At 42.9% G+C, this 25665-nt stretch overlaps 1 protein-coding gene across 2 annotated transcripts in view; it reads right to left on the reverse strand.

Annotated features, from left to right (window-relative positions):
• Window positions 1-702: 702 nt before the first annotated feature.
• Window positions 703-25665, reverse strand: part of lars1b (leucyl-tRNA synthetase 1b) — an 84229-nt gene continuing 59266 nt past the window's right edge. For both annotated transcript variants that reach the window (XM_041193957.1, XM_041193958.1), the window contains 6 exons: window positions 23097-23207; window positions 14098-14208; window positions 12800-12904; window positions 11290-11385; window positions 9533-9665; window positions 703-1076 (listed from right to left, as the gene is read on the reverse strand). In XM_041193957.1, coding sequence (XP_041049891.1) covers window positions 871-1076; window positions 9533-9665; window positions 11290-11385; window positions 12800-12904; window positions 14098-14208; window positions 23097-23207 — 762 coding nt within the window. In that variant the 3' untranslated portion in view covers window positions 703-870. The remainder of the gene's footprint in view (window positions 1077-9532; window positions 9666-11289; window positions 11386-12799; window positions 12905-14097; window positions 14209-23096; window positions 23208-25665) is intronic.

A 25665-nucleotide genomic window follows, 5' to 3' on the forward strand; every position in this document is an offset into this window, starting at 1 on the left:
CCTCAGAGGCTCAAACTTTTCTATAGATTTGAAGTCTCTAAAACTCTGCTGCCCATGTCTTAATTCACATCAATTTCCGCAATCCTATCACCCGTGCTCACTGACCAACTTTGGTTCCTGGTCAAGCAATATTTTAGATTTTAAAATTCTCACATTTTCAAACGCTTCCACAGTCTCCCCTCCCAATCTCTGTAATCTCCTCTAACCCCAAAACTCTCCAAAATACTCTAATTCTGGCCTCTTTAGCATTGCCAATTTTAAATGCTTCACCTTTGGTGGCTGTGCCTTCAATTGCCTAGGCTCTAAAGCTCTAGAATACCCTTGCCTCACCTCTCCGCCTTTGCAATTCACTTTCGTCCTTTGACCAAGCTTTTGATCATCTGACCTAATATTTCCTTATGTGGCTCGGTGTCATATTTTGCTTTATAATACTCCTGTGAAGCATCTTGTAAAAATTTGTTACGTTAAAGGTGTTATATAATTGTAAGTTGTTGTTACAGGCAGTTTCTCAAGTGGCAGGAAATAGGTAGATTGGTGCTGCCATTTTGTTTAAACTTATTGACAGGTTCCTAGAACTGAGCATCTGCAGTTTTTTCCAAGCCTGTTCGGGTCCCCCACTTATCAACTCAAGCTTATGATCATCAGCTTCCCGATGGAACACTCTGCTGGCGAACTGGAGAGAAAAAAAAAATCACTAAAATATTGCTGGCAGTACTTTTATTTCACTTCATTCCAGCCATTTCATTCATTTACAAATTAGAGTGTATAATGTTTGCAATGAAATATAAAGGTGACAAAAAGATCAACGTCAGTACAGAAGTATTACAGTCATCAACTGGGGTGAAGCCAAAGGATATATTCTGCTGTGCATCAGTGTACCAGGTAGATCAAAGTATCACCCACATCAAGTTTCAAGCCATTGTCAGTCAGGTGGATCTTTTTTGCAGTCAAGTCTATGTGGAAGGACGCCTTCTCAGAAATGGCCACTTTACCCACTGATTCCTTTCCAAGCACTGGAACCCGTCGTGGGCCCAGTACAGGGTCTTCATACCTCATGAGTTTCACTCGTGTAAGATCTTAAAAACAAAGATAAATGGTTTTATTCTGTTGCAATGAACATAGTGTCATTGTACAATTAAGAGTTGGCAATTCAGTTAAACAAACTTGTAGGATGAAGCTGCTTTTTAAATTTACAAGTAACATGCCGAGATTCAAGCTTTCCTCATTTCTCTGGTTCAGCAAATATCTCAAACTCCCCCAATACATGCTTTGAGATGTTAAGTTTATTCAACTGAATAATTGAAACGACTAATGATTAGAACTTTCTTTTTAAACACTTAGCAAATAATAAAAACACCCAGGGAACCGATGAACTGCCCTAAAACTTGCAGTTTATGTAATGGAGTAATTGTGTTTTACAATGATTATACCACAAGATATTTTCCCCCCATTGATTTAGGCCTTTCTCTCACAGTCTCTTTCACTCATCAACTGACTAGCTCCCAGGTTATCTGTCAAAACTGCACTGATTGGTCACCAAAAAACTCATACAAGCTAAAATGATTTACAAGGATTCCACCAAAGCTGAGAGGGTACAACCATCGGACGCAAGTGCTGTAAGAATCTGAATTACAACATAGAATTTATCATTCATTGAAGTTTTTAAAACTTAATTAATGGGATGTGGGCATCACTGGCTAAGCCTGCATTTACTGCCCACTCCTAATTGCCCTTGAGAAGGTGGTGGTTAGCTGCCTTCTTGAACCACTGCAGTCCATGTGGTATTGGTACACCCAGTGTTGTCAGGGATGGAGCTCCAGGATTCTGACCCAATGACAACGAAGGAACAGCAACATATTTCCAAGTCAGGATGGTGAGTGGCTTGGAAGGGAACTTCCAGGTGGTGGTGTTCCCACGTATCTGCTGTCTCTAGATGGTAGCGGTCATGGGTTTGGAAGATGCTGTCTAAGGAGCCTTGGTGAATTCCTACAGTGCATCTTGTAGATGGTACACACTGTTGCCACTGTGCATCGGTGGTGGAGGGAATGAATGCTTGTGGATGGATGCCAATCAAGCTGGCTGCTTTGTCATAGATGGTGTCAAGCTTCATGAGTGTTGTTGGAGCAGCACTCATCCAGGCAAGTGTAGAGTATTCCATCACACTGCTGATTTGTGCCTTGTAGATGGAGGACAGGCTTTGGGGAATCAGGAGGTGAGTTATTCGCTGCAGGATTCCTAGCCTCTGACCTGCTTGTAACCACAGTATTTATATGGTTAGTCCAGTTCAGTTTCTGGTCAATGGTAACCCTCCAGGATGTTGTGAGTGGGGGATTCAGCAATGGTAATGCCTTTGAATGTCAAGAGGCAATAGTTAGATTCTCTCTGGTTGGAGATGGTCATTGCCTGGCACTTGTGTGACACAAATGTTACTTGCCACTTATCAGCTCAAGCCTGGCTATTGTCTAGGTCTTGATGCATTTGGACATGGACTGTTTCAGTATCTGAGGAGTTGCGAATGGTGAACATTGCACAATCATCAGCGGATACCTTCCTTCCATTATAAGAGCAGAAGTGAGGGCCATTGATGAAGCAGTTGAAGATGGTTGGGCCGAAAACACTACCCTGAGGAACGCCTGAAGTGATGCCCTGGAACTGAGATGACTGACTTCCAACAATCACAATCATCTTCCTTTGTGCTAGGCATGATTCCAACCAGCGGAGAGATATCCCACCCCACCCCCCAATTCTCATTGACTCCAGTTTTGCTAGGGCTCCTTGATGCCACACTTGGCCAAATGCTCCCTTGATATCAAAAGCAGTCATTCTCAGCTCACCTCTGGAAATCAGCTCTCTTATCCATGCTTGAATCAAGGCTGTCATGAGGTCAGGAGCTGAGTGGCCCTGATGGAGTCCAACTGAAAGCTTGACACCATCTATGACAAAGCAGCCAGCTTGATTGGCATCCATCCACAAGCATTCATTCCCTTCACCACCGACGCACAGTGGCAGTAGTGTGTACCATCTACAAGTTGCACTGCAGGAACTCATCAAGGCTCCTTAGACAGCATCTTCCAAACCCATGACCGCTACAATCTAGAAGAACAAAGGCAGCAGATACGTGGGAACACCACCACCTGGAAGTTCCCTTCCAAGCCACTCACCATCCTGACTTGGAAATATGTTGCTGTTCCTTCACTGTCACTGGGTCAAAATCCTGGAGCTCCATCAGTGAGCAGATTATTGCTAATTAAGTGCCACATGATAGCACTGTTGATGACCCCTTCCATTACTTTACCGATGATAGAGAATAGACTGATGGGGTGGTAACTGGCCGGTTGGATTTGTCCTGCTTCTTACGTACAGGCCATACCTGGGCAATTTTCCACATTGCCGGGTAGATGCCAGTGTTGTAGCTGTACTGGAGCAGCTTGGCTAGGGGCATGGAAAAGTTCTGAAGCACAAGTCTTCGGTACTATTTACTTCAGTTGTAAGCAGGAGTAAAAGTAGACTGCTAATTGATCTCTCATGTCCAAATTTTATGACAAATATCAAAGCTACTAAGACAGCAAATTGTGGTCTAGGATATGATGATATGGTTAGATGAAGAGCTCTGGGAGGAGACTCTGAAATGCAATCCAGGCCAGTTGGGCTGAATGGTGCTTTTTGGTCATAGATTCTGTGCAAAAGTAAAAGCAGCATGAGTTGACTCGCAATCTGAGTTTCTTTCCTTCAAAGGATCGTCTCTTCACAGGGAATTTCCATTTAAAGAACATCCAAAGATTAAGAAGTCCCAGAGATGAGTAGACTGCCAGCATGTGAAGTCAATGTTGGTTCAGTGAATTCCTCCAAGTGAGAATTGATCATAATAATCTGGCTGGTGCACAGATCACCTCTTGCAAAAGATTGTTGCTGTATAACATTTATCAGCATCAGAGTGGTCTCTTAGTCTAATTTTGACTAAGGGGGTTAGAGAGGAATTTTTCAGATTTTATCCCCCTCACTTTGGCCTGGGATTTTATCTTGTTTCTCACCTCTTTCAGGTGGGGATGCAGCGCCTGTAATGTGATGCATAAGGCACTGTGGTTGCGTGGGACAGGATAGATCAAAGGGACGTTTCATGTTCCTTATTAAGTCATCTTTGAGCAAAACTACATACCTCTCTATAATAGCATGTTACATAGAAGTGTGTTGAACCAACCTGCCATTTCAATCACAGGCAAAAATAAAAATAGCTGAGATAACTCAGCAGGTCTGACAGCATATGTGGAGAGGAATACAGTTAATGTTGCGAGTTTGTATGACTCTACATCAGAACTCTGATGAAGAGTCATACGGACTCAAAACATTAACTGTATTCCCCTCTGCAGATGCTGTCAGACCTGCTGAGTTTTTCCAGCTATTTTTATTTTTGTTTCAGATTTCCAGCATCCGCAATGTTTTGCTTTTATCTCAATCACAGGCCCTGACACACTTCTCATGCCAGGAATACTGTACCAAGAATCCACAGTCACTCTTTACCCATTCTAGGCAAGTTGGAAAGAATGAATAGTGAATAGGACGATACTGAAAACCCAAGTGGTATTGGTGTGCACAACCAGGAGTCAGAGATAATGGATTATTGAACTTTCCATACAGAGTTGAATTTTTCTCAAATCTCTTTCTTCCCTGTCTACTTATACATTAATTAGGGTTCAGTGATTAAATCGAGCACCATTAATCAGGATCACTAAAATTAGAGATCAATAAAACATTTTCTCAAATTGAATGCAATGGGTAAAGCAGTTTGACACATCATACTGATTCCACAAACACAAGCGTATGATTATTCAACATTAGAATCCAGATGTCATTATATTTCTAATTTTTCTATTAACTGGATCAAATAATGAAATACTTTGACTATTCAGTTTGCATATTATCAGCTCTTCATTTTGCCTAAAATGAAGTGTGAAGCAATCCACATTTTGAATAACATCTAATCAGGCCCCCTCCCTCATCTCTTTTTCTGGTACACTCATGACTGTATCGGTACTGCTTCCTACTCTCGCCATGACTGGAAAATTTAACCGACTTCGTTTCCAATTTCCACCCTTCACTCAACTTCCCCTCGTATATCTCTGATTCTTCCCTTCCCTTCCTTGACATGTGTCTCAATTTCTGGTGTTCAACTATCAACTCATGTTCACTAACAAGCCCATGGACTCCCACAGCTATCCTGAATACACTTCCTCATCCCCACTTCTTGTAAGAACTTTATTCCATTCTCACAGTTTCTCCATCGCATCTGTTCAGGCGATGCAACCTTCCTAACTAGTCTTCCTTTTTTCATCAACTGAGGATTTCACTGAGCGTAATTGACAGGGCCCTCTACTATGTCCGATCTATTTCATGGACTTCTGTTCTCATCCCTTCCCCTCCCACCCAGAACCATGACAGGGTTTCCTTTGTCCTCAGCTTCCATCCCACCAGCCTCCATATTCAATGGATCATCCTCCGCCACAACCAAACACATCTTCCCCTGCCCTTCCTTTTCCGTATTCTGAAGAAACCATTCCTCTGCGACATTCTGTTTCATTCCTCAGTCACTCTCAACAACTCCTTTTCCTACAGCAGCTTTCCATGCATGCACAGCAGATGCAACACCTGCCCCTTTACCCCTTGCTTCTCACTACCTAAGGTCCCAAACACTCCTTCCAAGTGAAATATGGATTTACTTATACTTCTTTCAATTCAGTATGCTGCATTATCTGTTTACAACATGGTCTCCTCTACATTAGGGAGACCAAACATAGCCTGGTGACCACTTTGCAGAACACGTTCGTTCTGTCCACAAGCGTGAACCCAAGCTTTCTGTTGCTTGTCGTTTCAATTCTGCTGTCCTTGGCCTGCTGCAATGTTCCAATGAAGCTCGACCCAAGCTAGAGGAACAGCACCTCATCTTTGGACTTGGCACTCTACAGCCTTCTGGACTCAACGTTAAATTCAACTAATTTCATAGTTCATATGCCTCCAACTTTTTTTTTTCTGGTTTAGTTTTATCTTGTTTCTTTCGTTTTTATTTTACTTTGCATTTGGATGGCTGCTATCCAATCATTCACACCTCATCTTAACACTGCTTTTGTTTCTTTACTTTACCCATTACCATTCATTTTTGACCATGAAACTTTTTGTCATTTGATCTCTGCCGTCCTTCACCCTATCACAGATCTTCCTTTTGTTCTTCCTCCCCCTTTCACTTGCTTGAAACCTATTACATTTCTATCTTTTCTCAGTTCTGATGAGGTCATCATCAGTCATCATCATTCTCAGGTCATCAGCCTGAAACATTAAAATAAAAGCAAAATACTGCGGGTGCTGGAAATCTGAAATAGAAACAGAAAACGCTGGAAAAACTCAGCAGGTTTGGCAGCATCTGTGGTGAGAGAAACTGAGTTAACGTTTTGAGTCCAATGTGACTCTTTTTCGGAACTGGAGAGAGGTAGAAACGTGATGGGTTTAATGCAATTGAAAAAGGTGGGGGAGGGGCAAGTGGAGCAAAATAGAAGAAGGTCAAGGATAGGTTGGAGAGCAGGAGAGATTAAATGACAAAGCTCTCATGGAACACAAGACAAAAGGTTTGGTAACGATATTATAGGGCCACAACTTCCAACTAGCTTCAGAAAGAGATGGCCCGCAGGAACTAGAAGAAATAAATGCAATTTACCTGCCCTTGAAAATTACGCTGACGTTTGCACTCACTAGGGCCGCTTGGGGCCTGCATCGAAGGACTCCTTACAGGCGCCAGCAAAGGTCCTGAGGGAGCGGGGTTGGGCAAATCCTTGTGGGGAGTGGTTGGGGGTGTTTGGGGAGAGGGTCCTGTTGGGGCAGGGCAGGCAAGTGGAGGGAGTCCCGTGGGGGTCAGGCTGGGTGTTTACAAATAGTTACCTAGAAGTTAGAAGAGGTTTTAGTTCTTCTAACTTTTTCTGGGTAGCTATTGGTGTAACCCTGGTGGAACCATCCAAAGTTTGAGATTTAAATCGCATTTTTGGATGGTTCCCAGAGCAGGGCAATTGTCCAGAGGAAGTTGGCACATCTGGGCAACGGCTAAGCAAACCCTTATCTGGAACTTTCCGGAGGCAATCCCCGTGCATCTTTGGGTTACCCCCCCCCCCAAATCTGACACTGGGGAGCGCGGAAGTAATGGCCCATAAAGACAGAAGCTTTGGTCCAGATTACATGTTAATAGTACAATAAAGATCAGCGTGGCTGAAAGCAAAATCATGAGAACAAGATACAGGCTGGCACTTGGGTGGGAGGATGGAATCATTCATGGTCTGAAGCTGTTGAACTCAATGTTGAGTCCAGAAGGATGTAAAGTGCCTAATCGGAAGATGAGGTGCTGTTCCTCCAGCTTGCACTGGGCTTCACTGGAACACTGTAGCAGGCTGAGGACAGGAATGTGAGCATGAGAGCAAGATGCTGAATTGAAATGGTAAGCGACAGAAAGCTCAGGGTCATGCTTGTAGACTGAGCAAAGATGTTCTGCAAAGTAGTCACCCAGTTTGCATTTTGTCTCCCCAGTATAGAGCAGACCACATTGTGAGTAGTGAATACAGTAAATACAAGTAGACTAAAACACTGCTTAACCTGGAAGGGGTGTTTGGGGTCTTGGGCCATAAGGAGGGAGGTAAAGGGGCAGGTGTTACACCTTCTACGATTGCATGGGAAGGTGCTTAGGGAAGGGGATGAAGTGTTGTAGGTGATAGAGAAGTGGACCAGGATGTCACAGAAGGAACAGTCCCTTTGGAATACTGACAGGGGAGGTGAGGGGAAGATGTAGCATCATGCTGGAGTTGGCGCAATTGGCAGAGGGTGATCCTTTGAATACAGGGGCTGATTGTGTGGAAAGTGAGGACAAGGGGAATCATGGTTCTGGGAGGGAGGGGAAGGGGTGAGGGGAGAAGTGTGGGAAATGGGTCGGACATGGCTGAGGGCCCTGTCAACCACAGTTGGGAGCAACCTTGGCTGAGGAAAAAGGAATATATGTCAGGAGTGCCGTTATGCAAGGTAGCATCACTGGAATTGATGTGACGGAGATGAGAAACTAAGAGAATGGAATGGAGTCCTTACAGGAAGCAGGATGCGAGGAGGCATAGTCGAGGTAGCTTTGGGAGTCAATGGGCTTGTAATGAATATTGGCAGACAGTCTATCACCAGAAGTGGAGACAGAGATGTTAAAGAAAGGAAGGGAAGTGTTGGAGATGGACCATGTAAAGGTGAGAGGGGGTGGAAATTGGAAGCAAAACTGATGAATTTTTCAGGTGTAGAAGAGAGCATGAGGCATCACTGATACAGTCATCGATGTACCGGCAAAAGAGTGGTGGGAAGGGCCTGAGTAGGACTGGAAAAAGAAATGTTCCAATTACCCCACAAAAAGACAAGCATAACTAGGGCCAATGCTGGTGCCTGTAGCCACACTTTTTATTTGGAGGAAGTGAGACAAGTTTAAGGAGAAATTTTTAATAAGAGAACAAGTTCAGTCAGGCGGAGGAGGGTGGTAGCGGATGGGGATTGTTCGGGCCTCTATTTAAGGAAGCGAAGGGCCCTCAGACTGTCCTGGTGGGAATGGAGGTGTAGAGGGGTTGGGCGCCCATAGCGAAGTGGAGGCAGCTAGGGCCAGGATATTGGAAATTGCTGAGATGAAATAGGGCATCAGAAAAATCACAAATGTAGGTGGAAAGAGACTGGACAAGGGAAGAAAAAATAGAGTCAAGATAGGAAGAAATAAATTTAGTGGGGTGGGAGAAGGTCAAAACAATGGGTCTACCAGGACAGTCCTGTTTGTAGATTTTGGGAAGGAGGTAGAAGCGGGGAGACTTTCGGGTTGGAAGCTATGGAGGGAAGATCTCCAAAGGGCATGAGGTTAGTGACAGTCCTGGAAACAATGGCTTGATGTTCAGTGGTAGGGTCATTGTCCAGGGGAAGGTAGAAAGAAATGGCTGAGAGTTGGTGCCCGGCCTCTGCAAGGCAGAGGTCAGTATGCCAGACAACAACAAAACCACACTTGTCAGCAGGTTTGATAACGAAGTCAGGGTTGGACCTGAGAGAACAGAGTGCAGCAAGTTCAGAAGGAGAAATGTTTGAGCGGGTGAAAGGAGCAGCGAAATTAAGATAGCCAATGTCACGCCAACAGTTCTCAATGAAAAGATCAAGAACAGGTATGAGCCTAGAGGGAGGGATCCAAGTAGCGGGAGAATACCGGAGGCGGGCAAAAGGATCCGTTGAAACCTTAACCTGAAACATTAACTCTGTTTACTTCCACATTTGCTGCCTGACCTGCTGAGTATTTCCAGCATCTGCAGTATTTTGCTTTTGTATATACCAAGGGATTGGTAGCATATTCAATTCACCATCTAATCTCCACCTCATGAGCAAGGGGACAGGATGTAGTAAAGACATTAAAACTTTTAAAACTGATGGTGGAAAAAAAAACACAAATAGTTTCATTAATGGTATGGTTGAGAATTAACATGATGGTTAAACTCAGTCATACCTTTAATATCCCTGTCAATCTTCATAAGTCTTCGAATTACAGTGTCCTTTTTATCACCCTGTCTGATGTTGATCCTTGTAGAGAAATGTCCATTTGCTGGCTGGGGGTTCACCAAGAACAGGGACACACTAGGCTGTGGACAAGGATGAGAACAACATTTCAAGAAATAGATTCCAAAAACAAAGCTGTACACTTCAAAATCCTGTTTGTAGGGTCTCTCCAAAGGAATTATTAGAAACCCAAATGCAACAGCATAGTTAATGTTCAGGACAGAAGATTCTCTGGCACATTGTATTGGCCTGCCAATCACTACATTAAACAGCAGCATGACAGTTTCATGGCCAACTCTCTTCCTTTTTCAGGGATGTCTCATTCCCAAATCACAGTGAAGGGTGTCAAGGACAGGCATTTCTCCCAAACTTGAATTGAAATCAGAGGAGTTCATGCAAAGGTTGCAACAACTTACCTTCCTATGTTTTCAACTAAAAAACTGTATCACAGAAAGTGGGGGGGAAAAGGATTTTCTATTGTGAAAGGCAGAACCATGAGAGTTATTTTAAGCCTGCATCAACCATTGCCAGTCTGTCACCACACTAATGTGGAAAAATCTCAAGAGGGCACAAAAAAGACCACAATGTTGAACATGAGGATGAGAATAGGTTGCACAGGTTCATACTTAACCCCAGGTCTTGGTATTATTAAGGTCCCGGATGAGACCCCCAAATTTGTTACAATTCAGTTAGGGACCAGTAACATTTTGATGACGAAATTTGAAATCCTAGTTACTTACCAAGAGAATAAAGTCACAAGGTGCCATGGTTTTAAAACAATCAGAAAATGTTTTACTACACAAGAGTCAACAAATCAAACAGTCAATACTATCTACCTTATACTCAATTTCTTGTTAATTCTATATGTTGAACATGAATTAACAGGCAAACTGTGGTCAAACACACCACAAACTGCACACTGAATCGTAGACCTCCATCAAGACAGATCCCAGGCATTTTTCTCAATAACCCACCCAAACATCAGTGATTATTGTGAGTCACAAAAAACCTTTAACTTGTCTTCTTCAGGAGGGGTCTCAGCTTTTTATCTTTAGAGGCTTAGCCACTGATTTCCCTTTGACAGCTCAAACTGAAGGCCCTCTTCTTCAACCTATAATGAGCTGTCAGGCAACAGGGTTTCAACTCCAACTGCTCACATTCCAGCTGTTCAATCTCTTCTCCCGAGACGGCGCTCCATTGGGCTGGCCAGCTGTACCCTAGCATCTAATCACCAGCACAATCCTAGCTACCTAGCTGTACTGAGCAAATACTTCAGCTTCCCTGAGCTGACACTGCACCCCATCTGCACTGGGCAACCACTGCCCGCGGTTCACTCTGTCCCTTGAAGTTATGGATGACTTGCTAATATCTCCTAACAGGGTTCCGCCCCCTACTCTGAGTCAGGTTCCAACATATCCAAGCCTGTTACACCCTCTACCTTAAATGTTATAATACCTAGTTTTGGCCCGCCCAAAAATTCCAAAATTATAGATTCTTTCAACATATGGAAGAAGTTTATCAACTGTGGTCCTTATGTTCTATATTTTAGGTTCTCTCAGAACAGGAAGCTTCCATGGTGCAGTTATTCAAATACAATCAGCTTCCCTGGACTTGCAGCTTTTGTAAAAATTCTCTGAACAGCTCTGCCTGGACAGCCTTCACCTGTACCACAAGATTTTAGTTTGATATATTACTCCCTCCTCTTACCTCTGTTCTAAATGCACAGAAAGGTTTTCCTGGACAGCACTCTTCTCGGATTTTATCTTCTGCCTCTGTTGCAAACAACACGTCAATATGGTCCAACTGTGGCAAGAAGGTAGAGAGAGCATTTTCATTTCATAGATTTCATATTCTACAGTTCCTTTTTGATTACCAGACTCAATTTAAGTCACCAAGAGAAATTATTTTTGTAGTTCATAACATTACATTTCTGCAATGAACCCCACCCCATGTGTCTACTAGAGAAGATGAAGCAAAATGCATCAAACTTTCCTGGGCATGTTACATCATTGCAGTTAAAGGAAAGCTCCAGTCTACTTAACACAACCCAAACATACATCGTGATGCTCTTGTGAGCAAACACAAAATCCAGAACTTAATCTTTGCAGGGGCACCCACAATTTCAGGGTAGCAGCTTAAATTAAGAAGTGCTAGTGTGTATATAGAAAGTTTAGAATATAAAGTCATAGTATATGCCAAGGATACACCTCCCTTTCAGAAACTTAACTACCAAGTTAGTCCCACTTCCAGATCCCCAATTCTTTCTTCCCACACTCTCAGATGGGAATTCTCCCCCTTAAATCTCCACAAAGAATCTCAGAATCGTACATCGAATTAATCAACAGTGCTTGTGCAGGCTCTTTGGTAAAGCTATCCAATTAATCCCACTCTCCTGCTCTTTCTCCATAGCCCTGTAATTTATTTTCCCTTCAAGTGTTTATCCGATTCCATTTGTGTTTGTGTTGAATTGTTTCCACCATCCTTTCAGGCAGTGCATTCCAGATTGCAACAAATCTGTCTAAAAAATATTTTCCACGTCATTTCCGGTTCCTTTGCCAATCACATTAAATCTGTGTCCTCTGGGAATTGACCATTTTGCTACTGGAAACAGTTACTGCCCCTCTTCCTCAGAAATTCCTTCCCACAGGCCCCAGCCACTCAGAAATCTACTGCCCATCTCTGTCTGATGTTCAATTTCAGAGTGCTGATGATAATTAGTGCGCAACAGTTACCCTTAGTATTTAATCACTAATTAAAGCCCATGAAGTGAATACTCCCAGTGAAAAAAGCTTTTGCGTTACTGCTTCTAATTTCAATTTATGAATTTCACCTGTTTACATAAATTGCAGTAAATAGCTGCTCTCATATCAAGTAAAAAACATTCACTTTCAAATTATTTTCTTTGTAAAACTGGAACATGATGTTGGGAGTGTGTTAACATATTTCCATTGAACAAATAAAAAGTAGCCACCATGTCACCTCCCCAAACTGCCAGGAGATATCTGCACCATACAAAGCACCCAATTATCTCCCCTTATTGTACTTGTATTGCATGAGTGCATACCCCAAAAACAGGCAGCAACAAGAGTTGCACTGCAAGTTCTTTCGCACACACATCACTAGAGCTATTATTTATTTGTTTCTTCAAAAATGAACAGAACATGGAAACTTGTTACGGATTTTTGTGACCCAAGTTAGTTCTTTCACTAGTACTTGCCTCCAATGAGTTTGTTAAATAGACAATGTTCTCCATCAAGACACTACGTTCATCAAACTCCAGCTCCAGGTCAAGAACTCGAGGCCCATTCTTCACTAGGTTTTCCTTTTTTTTAAAAAAAAAGCAAACATTGCATCATCATGAGTAGCAACATTCAGCGATAACTGTTGTTCCTGGGCTTGTCAAAGGAGCAACAGGCTCACACGTGGTTTGAAGTACCTGTAGTACTCCATGGCTGGCCAGTATTAAGGAATGAGATAAATGGGCAGTTTCTTCTTATGATGAGAAGATGCCCTTTCCCATGGAAAAAAAAACTAGAAACTCAATTCCATATTGTAGTAAAAGAAATATCTTCAGTGCCACACTTCTGGTTTAAATTACTTCAATGACTATAATTAAATAACCCTGTGTAAAGTCCCATTTAAGTTATTAGCTTTTCCATTAAGTATCTCACCCAAAATGTTGGCCTATTTCTCTCTTTCAGATGCCGATTGACCTGAAATACATTTCCAATATTTTCTGTTTTATTTCTGATTAGCAGTATTCAGTTAAAGGCAAACTACTGACGATGCTGGAAATCTGAAATAGAAACAGAAAATGTTAGAGAAACTCAGCAGGTCTGGCAGCACCTGTGGAGCTTCCTCCAGCTCTGAAAAAGAGTCATATGGATTCGAAACATTAACTCTGTTTCTTTCTCCAAAGTTGCTGTCAGACCTGCTGGGTTTTCCAGCATTTTCTGTTTTTATTATAGCAGCACTCAGTGTTTTCTTATCTTAAATCATTTCATGAAGTTGTTACAGAGGTAATCAAACAATATCACACCAGAAGAGAAAGTTAAATCTAAGAATATCAGGGCGGTGGTTAAAAAACATTAAGCTGGACAATTATGTAGTACTTGCACATAACAATGCATTTTTACAGACTATTTGACATAGCAAAATGGCCCAAGGCTCTTCATGGAAGCATAATCAGACAAAAAAAACACAGCAAGTTAACAGGGAGATATTAGGAGGGGTGACCAAAAGCTTAGTCAAAGAGATGAGTTTTAACTATCTTATGTAAGGAGAGGGAGATGGAGAGGCAGAGATTTGGGCAGGGAAATCCAGAGGTTTGAGCCTAGATGGCTCAAGATGGTTGAAGGCAAAGCTGCTAATGGAGGAACAAGGGGATTTCTAGATGAAGAGGAGGCCAGAGTTGGAGGAACACAAGAGCTCTCGAAGCCTTGCAAGGGGGAGAAGTTAAAAAGACATAGAATTCATTCATAATGTGCATTTATCTAGGAGTGTCAAAGCATTTACCTTGATCATAGCAACAAATGGCATGACTTTCTTCATATACTTCTTTAGCTCCGGCAGGTCTTTCAATTCACCAGCAATGATTTTATTATCTGGCAGTTGACCATCATTTTTCTAAAATATAACCATTTACCATAGAGTTAAAGATTTTGCAAACACTTTCATTGGCAGAGAATATCTGAAATACTCAAAAGCACAGCACATTATTTGCGGCGCCTCTGTACCACAATTTATTCAACTTATAAAAAACCCACTAACATTTAATTATTAAATCAATGAGAAGCTACAATGAAAATATCAGTGTGCACATCAACGCTACCACATCAAATGATGTGATTTTCCAACCTTTTTTTGCAGCGAGGCATGCTCACACAGCATTACTAAAAAGAACAAACTAACTGGCCACTCATTTCATTGTGGCAGATGGACTAAAAAGCAGGCAGGTACGAGGTTACCACTTTGGACCAATAAAAGGGTAAACTCCAATGTTATTTAAATGGTGAAAAGCTAGGAACAGTTGATATCCAAAGAGATTTAGAGGTCCATGTAAATAAATTACGAATATGTAGTGACCAGGTACAAATGGAATATTACCCTTTATATTTAAAGAGCTGAAATATAAATGGAAGTTTTCCTACAGGTGTACAAAGCCCTGATTAGATCACATCTGGAGTACTATGTGCACTTCTGGGCAATGCACCTTAAAAGGATATGTTGGCCTTAAAAAAGTGCAGCACAGAATCACCAGAATGTTCGATCATTAACTTATAAGGAAAGATGACATATACAAGGTTTGTATTCTCTGTATTCTAGAAGGGTAAAGGATGACTTGATTAAGGTTTTGAGGATTTTGAAAGGAATAGGTAGGGTAGATAGCGAGAAACTTTTTCTACTGCTGGAGTGCCTAGGTTAAGGGAATTAAAGTTAAGAACCAGATCATTTTGGAGAGAAGTTAGAAAACACTTCATCCAAAGAGTGGTGGCAATGTGGAACTCTCATCAAAAAAAAGCAGTAGACGTTAGCTTAATTAATGACTTAAAATCTGAGATTGATAGGCCTTAGCTACTCAAGGGTATTAAGGGATGGAGTTAAGGGTGGTGAACGGAGTTAGGATACAGATTAGCCACAAGCTCATTGAGCAGTGAAACTGGCTCGACTTCCTACGTTAAGGCCGTGTTGATGAAGAATAACTACCCCATTTGCCAATATAACAGACAGTGCACAAAAATTTCTAATTAATTTTTCTGCAGAGCTTCACAATGTGGTATGGTTGGATATAAAAATTAGTGTTACAAGTTTTAAAATGTCATAGCAGCAGGGCTGGGGTGAAGTTGCCGACGTGTGCTTTCATCTGGTCTTCTCATGCCAAGCAATACAAAAGAAGGAAAGCAGCTTTAATTCTAGAAACAAAAGAACTATTTTTTTTGCTAGATCCAAATTCAACAAACAGACTGTGCACATCACCATCTGGAAGTGTCACCATCACTGCTATAAAAGTTTTCCACCCTGGACATTTATTAACTTGGCCAAAGTCACTGTGCTTAACCTCATTTCTGGATGAAGTGCAATTTTCCAGTGAAAATAGCTGACAATTGGAAAACGTTACACTTTTACCAGACTACACGGCTGCTTGCTCTTGGTAACTTGTTGGAAAAGAGTACAAGCACAAACTGCACTGCCCAGCTTCAGAAATTCTAAATTAACTGTGTACTTCAGTGCTGAAAGCATTCAATTTCCTATTTACACTATTATAGTGGCACACTGACGTCAGATGGCCCAATTTACAACTCAAAAGTCCCAGAAAATAATGGAATAAGTAACTTCGTTAATTGCTGCCTCCCAATAAAAGCAATGGCAAGGCTGAGTTTGCTAAATTAAAGCAGCTGAAATCGCCACTGATACATAGATTTTTTTCATTCTTTCACGGGATGTGGGCATCACTGTCTAGACCAGCATTTATTGCCTATCCCCAAGGGCTCGAGAAGGTGGTGATGAACCACCTTCTTGAACTGTTATAGTACATGTGGTGTAGGTACCCCACAGTGCGTTAGCGAGTTCCAACAACAGTGAAGGAACGTCGATATAGTTCCAAGTCACGACGGTGTGTGGCTTGGAGGGGCACTTGGTGGTGGTGGTGGTGGTCCCATGCATCTGCTGCCCTTGTCTTCCTAGGTGGTTGAGGTCGCTGTTTTGAAAGGTGCTGTCAAAGGAGCCTTGGTGAGTTGCTGCACTGCATCTTGTATATAGCACAAATTGCTGCCACTGTGTCGGTGGTGCAGGGAATGAATGTTTAAGGATGGTGGTGGATGGGTTGCCAATCAAGCAAGCTGCTTTGTCTTGGATGGTGTTGTGCCTCTTGAGCGTTGTTGGAGCTGCACTCATTGAGGCAAGTGGAGAGTGTTTCATCACACTCCAGACTTGTCTCTTTTAGGTGCTGGACAGGCTTTGGGAGTCAGGAGGTGAGTTACTCTCTGCAGAATACCCAGCCTCTGACCTGCTTTTGGAGCCACAGCAGTTATATGGCTGGTCCAGTTCAGTTTCTGGTAAATAGTAACCTCTAGGATGTTGATAGTGGGGGATTCAGTGACAGTAATGCCATTGAATGTCAGGGGTGATGGTTAGATTTTCTCTTGTTGGAGATGATCATTGTCTGGCACCTGCATGGCGAGAATTTTATTTGCCACTTAATGGCCCAAGCCTGAATGTTGTCCAGGTCTCACTACATATGGGCACTGACTGCTTCAGGATCTAAGGTGTCATGAATGGGCTGAACATTGTGTAATCACCAGCAAATATCCAAATTCTGACTTTATAATAGAGGGAAGGTCATTGATGAAGCATCTGATGATGATTGAGCCCAGGACACTACCATGAGGAACACCTACAGCAATGTCCTGGGACTGAGGTGATTGACCTCCAACATCTATCAGTATCTTCCACTGTGCTAGGTATGAGTCCAACTAGCAGAGAATTTTCACCCTGATTCCCACTGACTTCAGTGACACTCAGTTAAATTGATGTCAAGGGCAGTCTCTCATAAGAACATGAAAAATAAGAACAGGAGTAGACCATTCAGCCCTTCAAGCCTGTTCCTCCATTCAATAAGATCATGGCTGATCTTCTTGCGTTTCAATTTCCACATTTCCATCTAACCTTTTATTCCCTTGCCTCATAAGAATCTATCTACCTCCGTCTTAAAGATATTCAATGACCCCGCTTTCACCATCCTCTGAGGCAGAGATTTCCAAAGGCGCACAACCGTCAGAAAAAATTCTCCTCATCTCTGTCCTAAAAGGGTGGCCCCTAATTTTAAAACAGTGCTTCCTAGTTCTGGGCATAGCCACAAGAGGAAACATTCTATCAACATCTGCCTTGTCAAGGTCATTCAGGATCTTGTATACTTCAATCAAATCACCCCTCGTTCTTTTAAACTCCAGTAGAAACAAGCCCAGTCTGTCCAACCGTTCCTCATAAGACAACCTGCTCATTGCAGGTATCAATCTAGTAAACCTCCTTTGAATTGCCTCCAATGCATTTACATCCTTCCTTAAAAGAGGGGACCAAAACTGCACACAGTATTCAAGGTGCGGTCTCACCAACCCTATATAACTGAAGCATAACATCCTTACTTTTATAAAAACAAAAAAACTGTGGATGCTGGAAATCCAAAACAAAAACAAAAACAGAATTACCTGGAAAAACTCAGCAGGTCTGGCAGCATCGGCGGAGAAGAAAAGAGTTGACGTTTCGAGTCCTCATGACCCTTCGACAGAACTTGAGTTCGAGTCCAAGAAAGAGTTGAAATATAAGCTGGTTTAAGGTGTGTGTGTGGGGGGCGGAGAGAGAGAGAGAGAGAGAGAGAGAGAGAGAGGTGTGGAGGGGGGGGTGTGGTTGAAGGGACAAACAAGCAGTGATAGAAGCAGATCATCAAAAGATGTCAACAACAATAGTACAAAAGAACACATAGGTGTTAAAGTTAAAGTTGGTGATATTATCTAAACGAATGTGCTAATTAAGAATGGATGGTAGGGCACTCAAGGTATAACTCTAGTGGGGGTGTTTTTTTTATTAAAAAATAATGGAAATAGGTGGGAAAAGGAAAATCTTTATAATTATTGGAAAAAAAAGGGAAGGGGGAAACAGAAAGGGAGTGGGGATGGGGGAGGGAGCTCACGACCTAAAGTTGTTGAATTCAATATTCAACTCGCAGACACTTCCTCCTACCTCTCCCTGGACCATGACCCCACCACTGAACATCAAGCCATTGTTTCCAGGACTGTCACTGACCTCATCTCCTCTGGGGATCTCCCTCCCACAGCTTCCAACCTGATAGTCGCCCAACCTCGGACGGCCCGCTTCTATCTCCTACCCAAAATCCACAAACAGAACTGCCCCGGTAGACCGATCGTCTCAGCTTGCTCCTGCCCCACAGAACTCATTTCTCGTTATCTTGACTCCCTTCTCTCTCCCCTTGTCCAGTCCCTTCCCACCTACATCCCTGATTCCTCTGACACCTTACGTCACATCAACAATTTCCAGTTCCCTGGCCCCAACTGCTTCCTCTTCACCATGGACGTCCAATCACTCTACACCTCCATCCCCCACCAAGATGGTCTGAGGGCCCTTAGCTTCTGCCTCGAACAGAGGCCCGAACAATCCCCATCCACCACTACTCTCCTCCGTCTGGCTGAACTTGTTCTCACGCTGAACAATTTCTCCTTCAACTCCTCTCACTTCCTCCAAATAAAAGGTGTGGCTATGGGTACCCGCATGGGCCCCAGCTATGCCTGTCTCTTTATGGGGTATGTGGAACATTCCTTGTTCCAGTCCTACTCCGGCCCCCTTCCACAACTCTTTCTCCGGTACATCGATGGTTACTTCGGTGCCGCTTCATGCTCTCGTCGGGACTTGGAAAAATTTATTAATTTTGCTTCCAATCTCCACCCCTCCAACATTTTCACGTGGTCCATCTCTGACACTTCCCTTCCCTTCCTTGACCTCTCTGTCTCAATCTCTGGTGATAGACTGTCCACCAATATCCATTACAAACCCACCGACTCCCACAGCTATCTCGACTACAGCTCCTCACACCCCGCTTCCTATAAGGTCTCCATCCCATTCTCTCAGTTCCTTCGCCTCCGTCGCATCTGTTCCGATGATGCCATCTTCAAAAACAGTTCCTCTGACAGGTCCTCCTTCTTCCTTAACCAAGGTTTTCCACCCACAGTCGTTGACAGGGCCCTCAACCGTGTCCGGCCCATCTCCCGCGCATCCGCCCTTACGCCTTCTCCTCCCTCCCAGAAACATGATAGGGTCCCCCTTGTCCTCACTTATCACCCCACCAGCCTCCGCATTCAAAGGATCATCCTCCGCCATTTCCGCCAACTCCAGCATGATGCCACCACCAAACACATCTTCCCTTCACCCCCTCTATCGGCATTCCGTAGGGATCGCTCCCTCCGGGACACCCTGGTCCGCTCCTCCATCACCCCCTACTCCTCAACCCCCTCCTATGGCACCACCCCATGCCCACGCAAAAGATGCAACACCTGCCCCTTCACTTCCTCTCTCCTCACCGTCCAAGGACCCAAACACTCCTTTCAAGTGAAGCAGCATTTCACTTGCATTTCCCCCAACTTAGTCTACTGCATTCGTTGCTCCCAATGCGGTCTCCTCTACATTGGAGAGACCAAACGTAAACTGGGCGACTGCTTTGCTGAACACCTGCGGTCTGTTCACAAGAATGACCCAAACCTCCCTGTCGCTTGCCATTTTAACACTCCACCCTGCTCTCTTGCCCACATGTCTGTCCTTGGCTTGCTGCATTGTTCCAGTGAAGCCCAACGCAAACTGGAGGGACAACACCTCATCTTCCGACTAGGCACTTTACAGCCTTCCGGACTGAATATTGAATTCAACAACTTTAGGTCGTGAGCTCCCTCCCCCATCCCCACTCCCTTTCTGTTTCCCCCTTCCTTTTTTTTCCAATAAATTATAAAGATTTTCCTTTTCCCACCTATTTCCATTATTTTTTAATAAAAAAAACACCCCCACTAGAGCTATACCTTGAGTGCCCTACCATCCATTCTTAATTAGCACATTCGTTTAGATAATATCACCAACTTTAACTTTAACACCTATGTGTTCTTTTGTACTATTGTTGACATCTTTTGATGATCTGCTTCTATCACTGCTTGTTTATCCCTACAACCACAACCCCCCCCTCCACCTCTCTCTCTCTCTCTCTCTCTCTCTCCGCCCCCCACACACACACCTTAAACCAGCTTATATTTCAACTCTTTCTTGGACTCGAACTCAAGTTCTGTCGAAGGGTCATGAGGACTCGAAACGTCAACTCTTTTTTTCTCTGCCGATGCTGCCAGACCTGCTGAGTTTTTCCAGGTAATTCTGTTTTTGTTTTTGTATCTTTACTTTTATGTTCAATCCCTCTCATAATAAAGGATAGCATTCCATTAGCCTTCTTAATTACTTTTGTACCTGCTTACTAATCTTTATGTGACTCACGTAGAACACCTGGATCCCTCTACACCTCAGAATTATGCAGCTGTTCTCCATTTAAGTAATACTCTGCTTTTTTGCTCTTCCTGCCAAAGTGAACATTTTTCCACATTAAACTCTTTGCCAAACCTTTGCCCACTCACTCAACCTACCTATATCCATCTGCCACCTAATGTCCTCTTCACAACATACTTTCCTACCTATCTTTGTGTCATCTGCAAATTTAGCTACCACATCTTCACTCCCCTCATCTAAGTCATTGATGTAAATCGTAAAAAGTTGAGGCCCCAGTACAGACCCCTGTGGGACTCTACTCGTTACATCCTGCCAATCTGAAAAAGACCCATTTATGCATACTCTCTGCTTTCTGCCAGCCAGCCAATCTTCTATCCATGCTAATATATGTTACCCCCTACACCATGTGCTTTTATTTTCTGGAATAATCTTTGATGTAGCACCTTATCAAATGCCTTCTGGAAATCCAAGTATAGTACGTCCACTGTGCATGTTATTCCTTCAAAAAACTCTAATTGGTTAAACATGATTTTCTTTTCACAAAACTATGCTGACTCTTCCCGACTGCCTTGAGCTCTTCTAAGCTCTCCTTAACGATTAATTCTAATAACTTCCCCACGACAGACATCAAGCTAGCTGGCCTATAGTTTCCTGTTTTCTGCCTCCCTCCCTTCTTGAATAGAGGGGTTATATTTGTTACTTTCTAATCTGATGGAACCTTTCCAGAATCTAGCAAATTTTGGAAAATTAACACCAGCGCATCGATTACCTCATTAACCACCTCTTTTCAGACCCTAGGATGTAGTCAATTGGGAACCAGAAACTTGCCAGCCCTCAGCTTCATCAATTTGCTCAGTACCATTTCTCTCGTGATTTCAATTTCACCAAGTTCCTTTCTCCCGTTCACCTCCTGATTTGCAGCTATTACTGGAATATTTTTTGTATCCACTACAGTGAATACAGAAGCAAAATATTTGTTCATTTCCTCCGCCATTTCCTTATTATCTACTATTAATCCCCTCTCTTGAGGACCAACATTCACTTTACTTACTCTTTTCCTTTTTAAGCGCCTGTAGAAACTCTTGCTATCTGTTTTTACATTTCTAGCTAGCTTCCTTTCGTACTCTAATTTCTTTCTCATTAACCTTTTAGCCATTCTCTGCTTTTTTTTTATATTCTGTCCAATCATTTGTCCCGCCACTCACCTTTGCGGAGTTGTATGCTTTTTCCTTAAGTTTTGTGCTTTCTTTAACTTCTTTAGTTAACCACGGATGGTGGGTCCTCCCCTTAGAATTTTTCTAATTTTTCTCAGCTCCCACACCTCGCCTCTTCAATTCAGCTCTTTTGTCCATGTTTGGACCAAGGCTGTAATGAGGTCAGGAGCAGAGGGCCCTTGTAGAACCCAAATTGAGCATCAGTGAGCAGGTTATTGCTGAATGCTGAACATAAATCATCGCAGAATGGCTCATCAGCCGAGTGTACAGAAAATATAAAAGAGGAACACAGTTAAGACGCAACATTGGTTTGTGGCAAAGTAATGCTATCTGAACTCAAATTTTCTTGATCAGATTGATCAAAAGAAAAGCCTACATTTTTGAAGGTTGACTATAATGTGAATATTAAAGTAATTAGTACTTCTCACACTGATAGGTGCAGTAATCAAAAAGACTAGGGCAACACTTGAAACACAAATTGCCTGTTTAGGTAACGTTTGTCTGCTCTGTTTTTGAGGTCAATCAGGAGTAAAGTGAATACTTCTAAAAACAGCTGCCAGCCATAAGCACATGTTACAGTGTGAAAGTTGCAGAAGAATTGTTATTTTATTAACAATCTTTGCCTGTATGCCAATATGTATTTTTGTTCATAACTAAGTAATTTTTTTTGCCAAATATAAATAATGAAACCAATAAAATGGGTTGAAATTTCTGCAGAATTCAACAATCAAAATGAATTCTTTACTACTCATTGACCTTGCAACTCCTGATCTGTCGCTATGCTCACTGTAGCATACTCAGGCAAGTTCTGTCGAAGGGTCATGAGGACTCGAAACGTCAACTCTTTTCTTCTCCGCCGATGCTGCCAGACCTGCTGAGTTTTTCCAGGTAATTCTGTTTTTGTGTAGCATACTCAAATTGTTTTCTCTGAAAATTGTGGTGTAAATTTGCCACTGGAAGATTAGAGGACACAATTGTCTAACTTTAGGCACTGGCTGTCACTATTATTGTGAAATCTAGGCATATATTACATCTGATAATTATTGAATCAGCTTCCAACCAGCCATACAGCCCTCTGCAAAAAGGGATAAACACACGTTTCACAAACTTTAAGAGGAAATGGAGAAAATGAAACATTCAAACATTACTAGGTGTTTTAAATTTATTTAGCTACTTCACACAGCTAAAGGAATGCTTTGTGTGCGGTGAGAGGATACTGAAAGGATCAACAATAAATGCTAAAAAAAAACTTGCCTCATAGTGCTTACGAAGCAACAGAAGTGTTGTGTGTTGCCATGGAGGGTAGTTCTTTGCCACATAGATATTGCAGTGAGAAGGCTTCTGTGTTGGCTTTGCATCTCCTTTCTGTAATGGATTATTTCACAGATCTTAAGTACAAAACATGCAGAATCAGGCACATCCCATAGCACATATACCTAAATATATTCTAACCATCAGCAGGTTAAAATCCCAATACCCTTTCAGCACTATCAGTAATTAAAGGCACAATTCATATGGTCAGAAACATGGCTCAAAATAAATTCAGGAACTTGGTGGGAAAAAAAGAATGCGAGAGGTCAGTAGAATTGAACTTTGTAGTCTAATTTTGTGAAGGAGATGGTTATGAATTTCTTAAATTTTGCTTGTGTGGCTTTGGATAGTTTCAGAGCTATTGAATTACAGCCGCAGGAGCTGGAGTTTGTTCTGTTATTCCTTGTGCAAACCCTTCACTGTCAATTATGTTAGAAAGAAAACTAAGTCAAGTCAACATGTGAAATATAATCTCAAGTGGTAAATGTTACAGTACTAAAGCAGGTTGACAACTACTTACATATAAATAGCAGAATATGGAGCCACCTTTCAGTATGTGATCCTTCCCTACCACCTCAACTGCTGATAGGGGCACTCACAACAAATTGATTCACCAGTTTTTCCTTCATTTCCAGCAAGGAAACACCTAGGCTCCATTCAGCATGAGAATGGGAATAATGACATGTCGTACCAACCCTCCTACAATGATGCACCAACACATGCAATCACAAACACAGGGGCTACTGCAGTAGATCCACTATGCAACTTCAGGACCTGTATCGAAACAATGCATTGAAAATTTTCCAATCATATTTCTCATCAGTCATTAGTTGATTGGCACTTCAGACTTGGTATTGGGTTGATGGGGAGGGTCCAGGTGCCCACAAATCTTGTGGCAGGAAAGAGATTCATGAATGGATCAAATTACAAGAAGCAGCCAGACAAAAATAGGTTGTATACATGTGCATAAATGTTAGCAGTTCTTACAAACGCTCCCAATATTGTTAATGTGTTAAGAAGTCGTCGTCGTCGTCCCCCCACACCCCCCCCCCCACACACACACACACACACACACACACACACACACAGTTGGGGGAGAAGTTTAGGAGCGGGTGCACCTCCGATTGGCGCATCTAATCCAATTAAGGCCCGCCCAACGTGACATCTGCCAGGAAGCGCTATGTGCTCCATGTGCCGGCAGGGGAGGGGATTCCCTAAGCCAGGAGTGTGCTCTTTCGTGCATGTGCACAAGAAAGCACACTCATCTCCCTGAAGCTAAGTGTTGCCTCAAGGGAGATCGGTGCCAAATTTAAAAATGGTACATGTAGAGAAATGAACTTTCCCTGACATGTCCCCTCACGAGTTGGGACATGTCCATCACTTTTAAGTAAACTTTTATTAAATCTTTAAAAACCTATATGAAACCTCATCTCGCCCGTGGATGAGGTTTCCTGCTTTTTCTGAAGCCCGTTGGGGCTCCCGGCCTGCCCGCCAACCTTAAGCTTGGACGGGCAGGTCCTTTAACTAGTCTAATTACTTTTTAAATGGCCTCAATTGGCCGTTGACTGGTCGGCAGGTGCATAGCTGATTCAGCTGAGCCCCCGCTGGCCTGAAAATTGGAATGATGTCGGGAGTTCCACCCAACGTCATCCCCTGTAAATTTATGCGCCGGCAAGCGGGGTCCGCTTGCCGATTTCAATATCTGGCCCAATGTTTTTACAATTGGGGTGTTTAAACCACATAGGGGAAATAATGTCAGGGTCATCTATTTTTAGTAACTTGAAATAGTCAAATTCTGTTTCAATTGGTATTTCAGAATTGTACCAGTGTTTTAGGAATAAAATTCTACAACTCTGAAAACTATGGGCAGGATCTCCTGATTGGCAAACGGAGGCAGGGCCCGCTCGCCAACGCGTAAAATGACGTGGGATGATGTGGGGTGGAACTCCCGGCGTCATTTCCTTTTTTACGTCGGCGGGGGCGCAGCCAAGTCAGCTACATGCCCGCTGACCTGTCAACAGCCTATTGAGGCCAATGTAAAAACTAATTAAGGTCACTAATGGACCTGCCCGTCCAACCTTAAGGTTGGCAGGCAGGCCAGGAGCCCTGATGGGCTTTGGAAAAAGCATGAAACCTCATCCACGGGTTTCAGTGAGGGTACTTAAATATTTATTAAAGATTTCAATAAAAGTTATGGACATGTCCCAACTCATGTAACAGTGTCACATGAGGGGATATGTCAGGAAAATTTTTTTCAATCATTTGTTTGACAGATTTTAATTCCAAGCGAAAGAGCGCACTCCCGGCTGAGGGAATCCCCCCACCCCCGCCTGCACAGGGAGCGCATAGCGCTTCCGAGCGGACGTCATGCCAATTAAGGTCTGCCCATGGAACATGGCGGCGTGCCCTGGGGGCGCCAATCGGAGGTATGCCTGCCCACGCCCACTCCCGCACTCTCCCCCCGACGGGGGTGGGGAAATCTTTCCCTATAAATCAGTGCTTTTGAAATTAA

The sequence above is a fragment of the Carcharodon carcharias genome, chromosome 8 (assembly GCF_017639515.1).
Source record: "Carcharodon carcharias isolate sCarCar2 chromosome 8, sCarCar2.pri, whole genome shotgun sequence".
NCBI lineage: Eukaryota > Metazoa > Chordata > Chondrichthyes > Lamniformes > Lamnidae > Carcharodon > Carcharodon carcharias.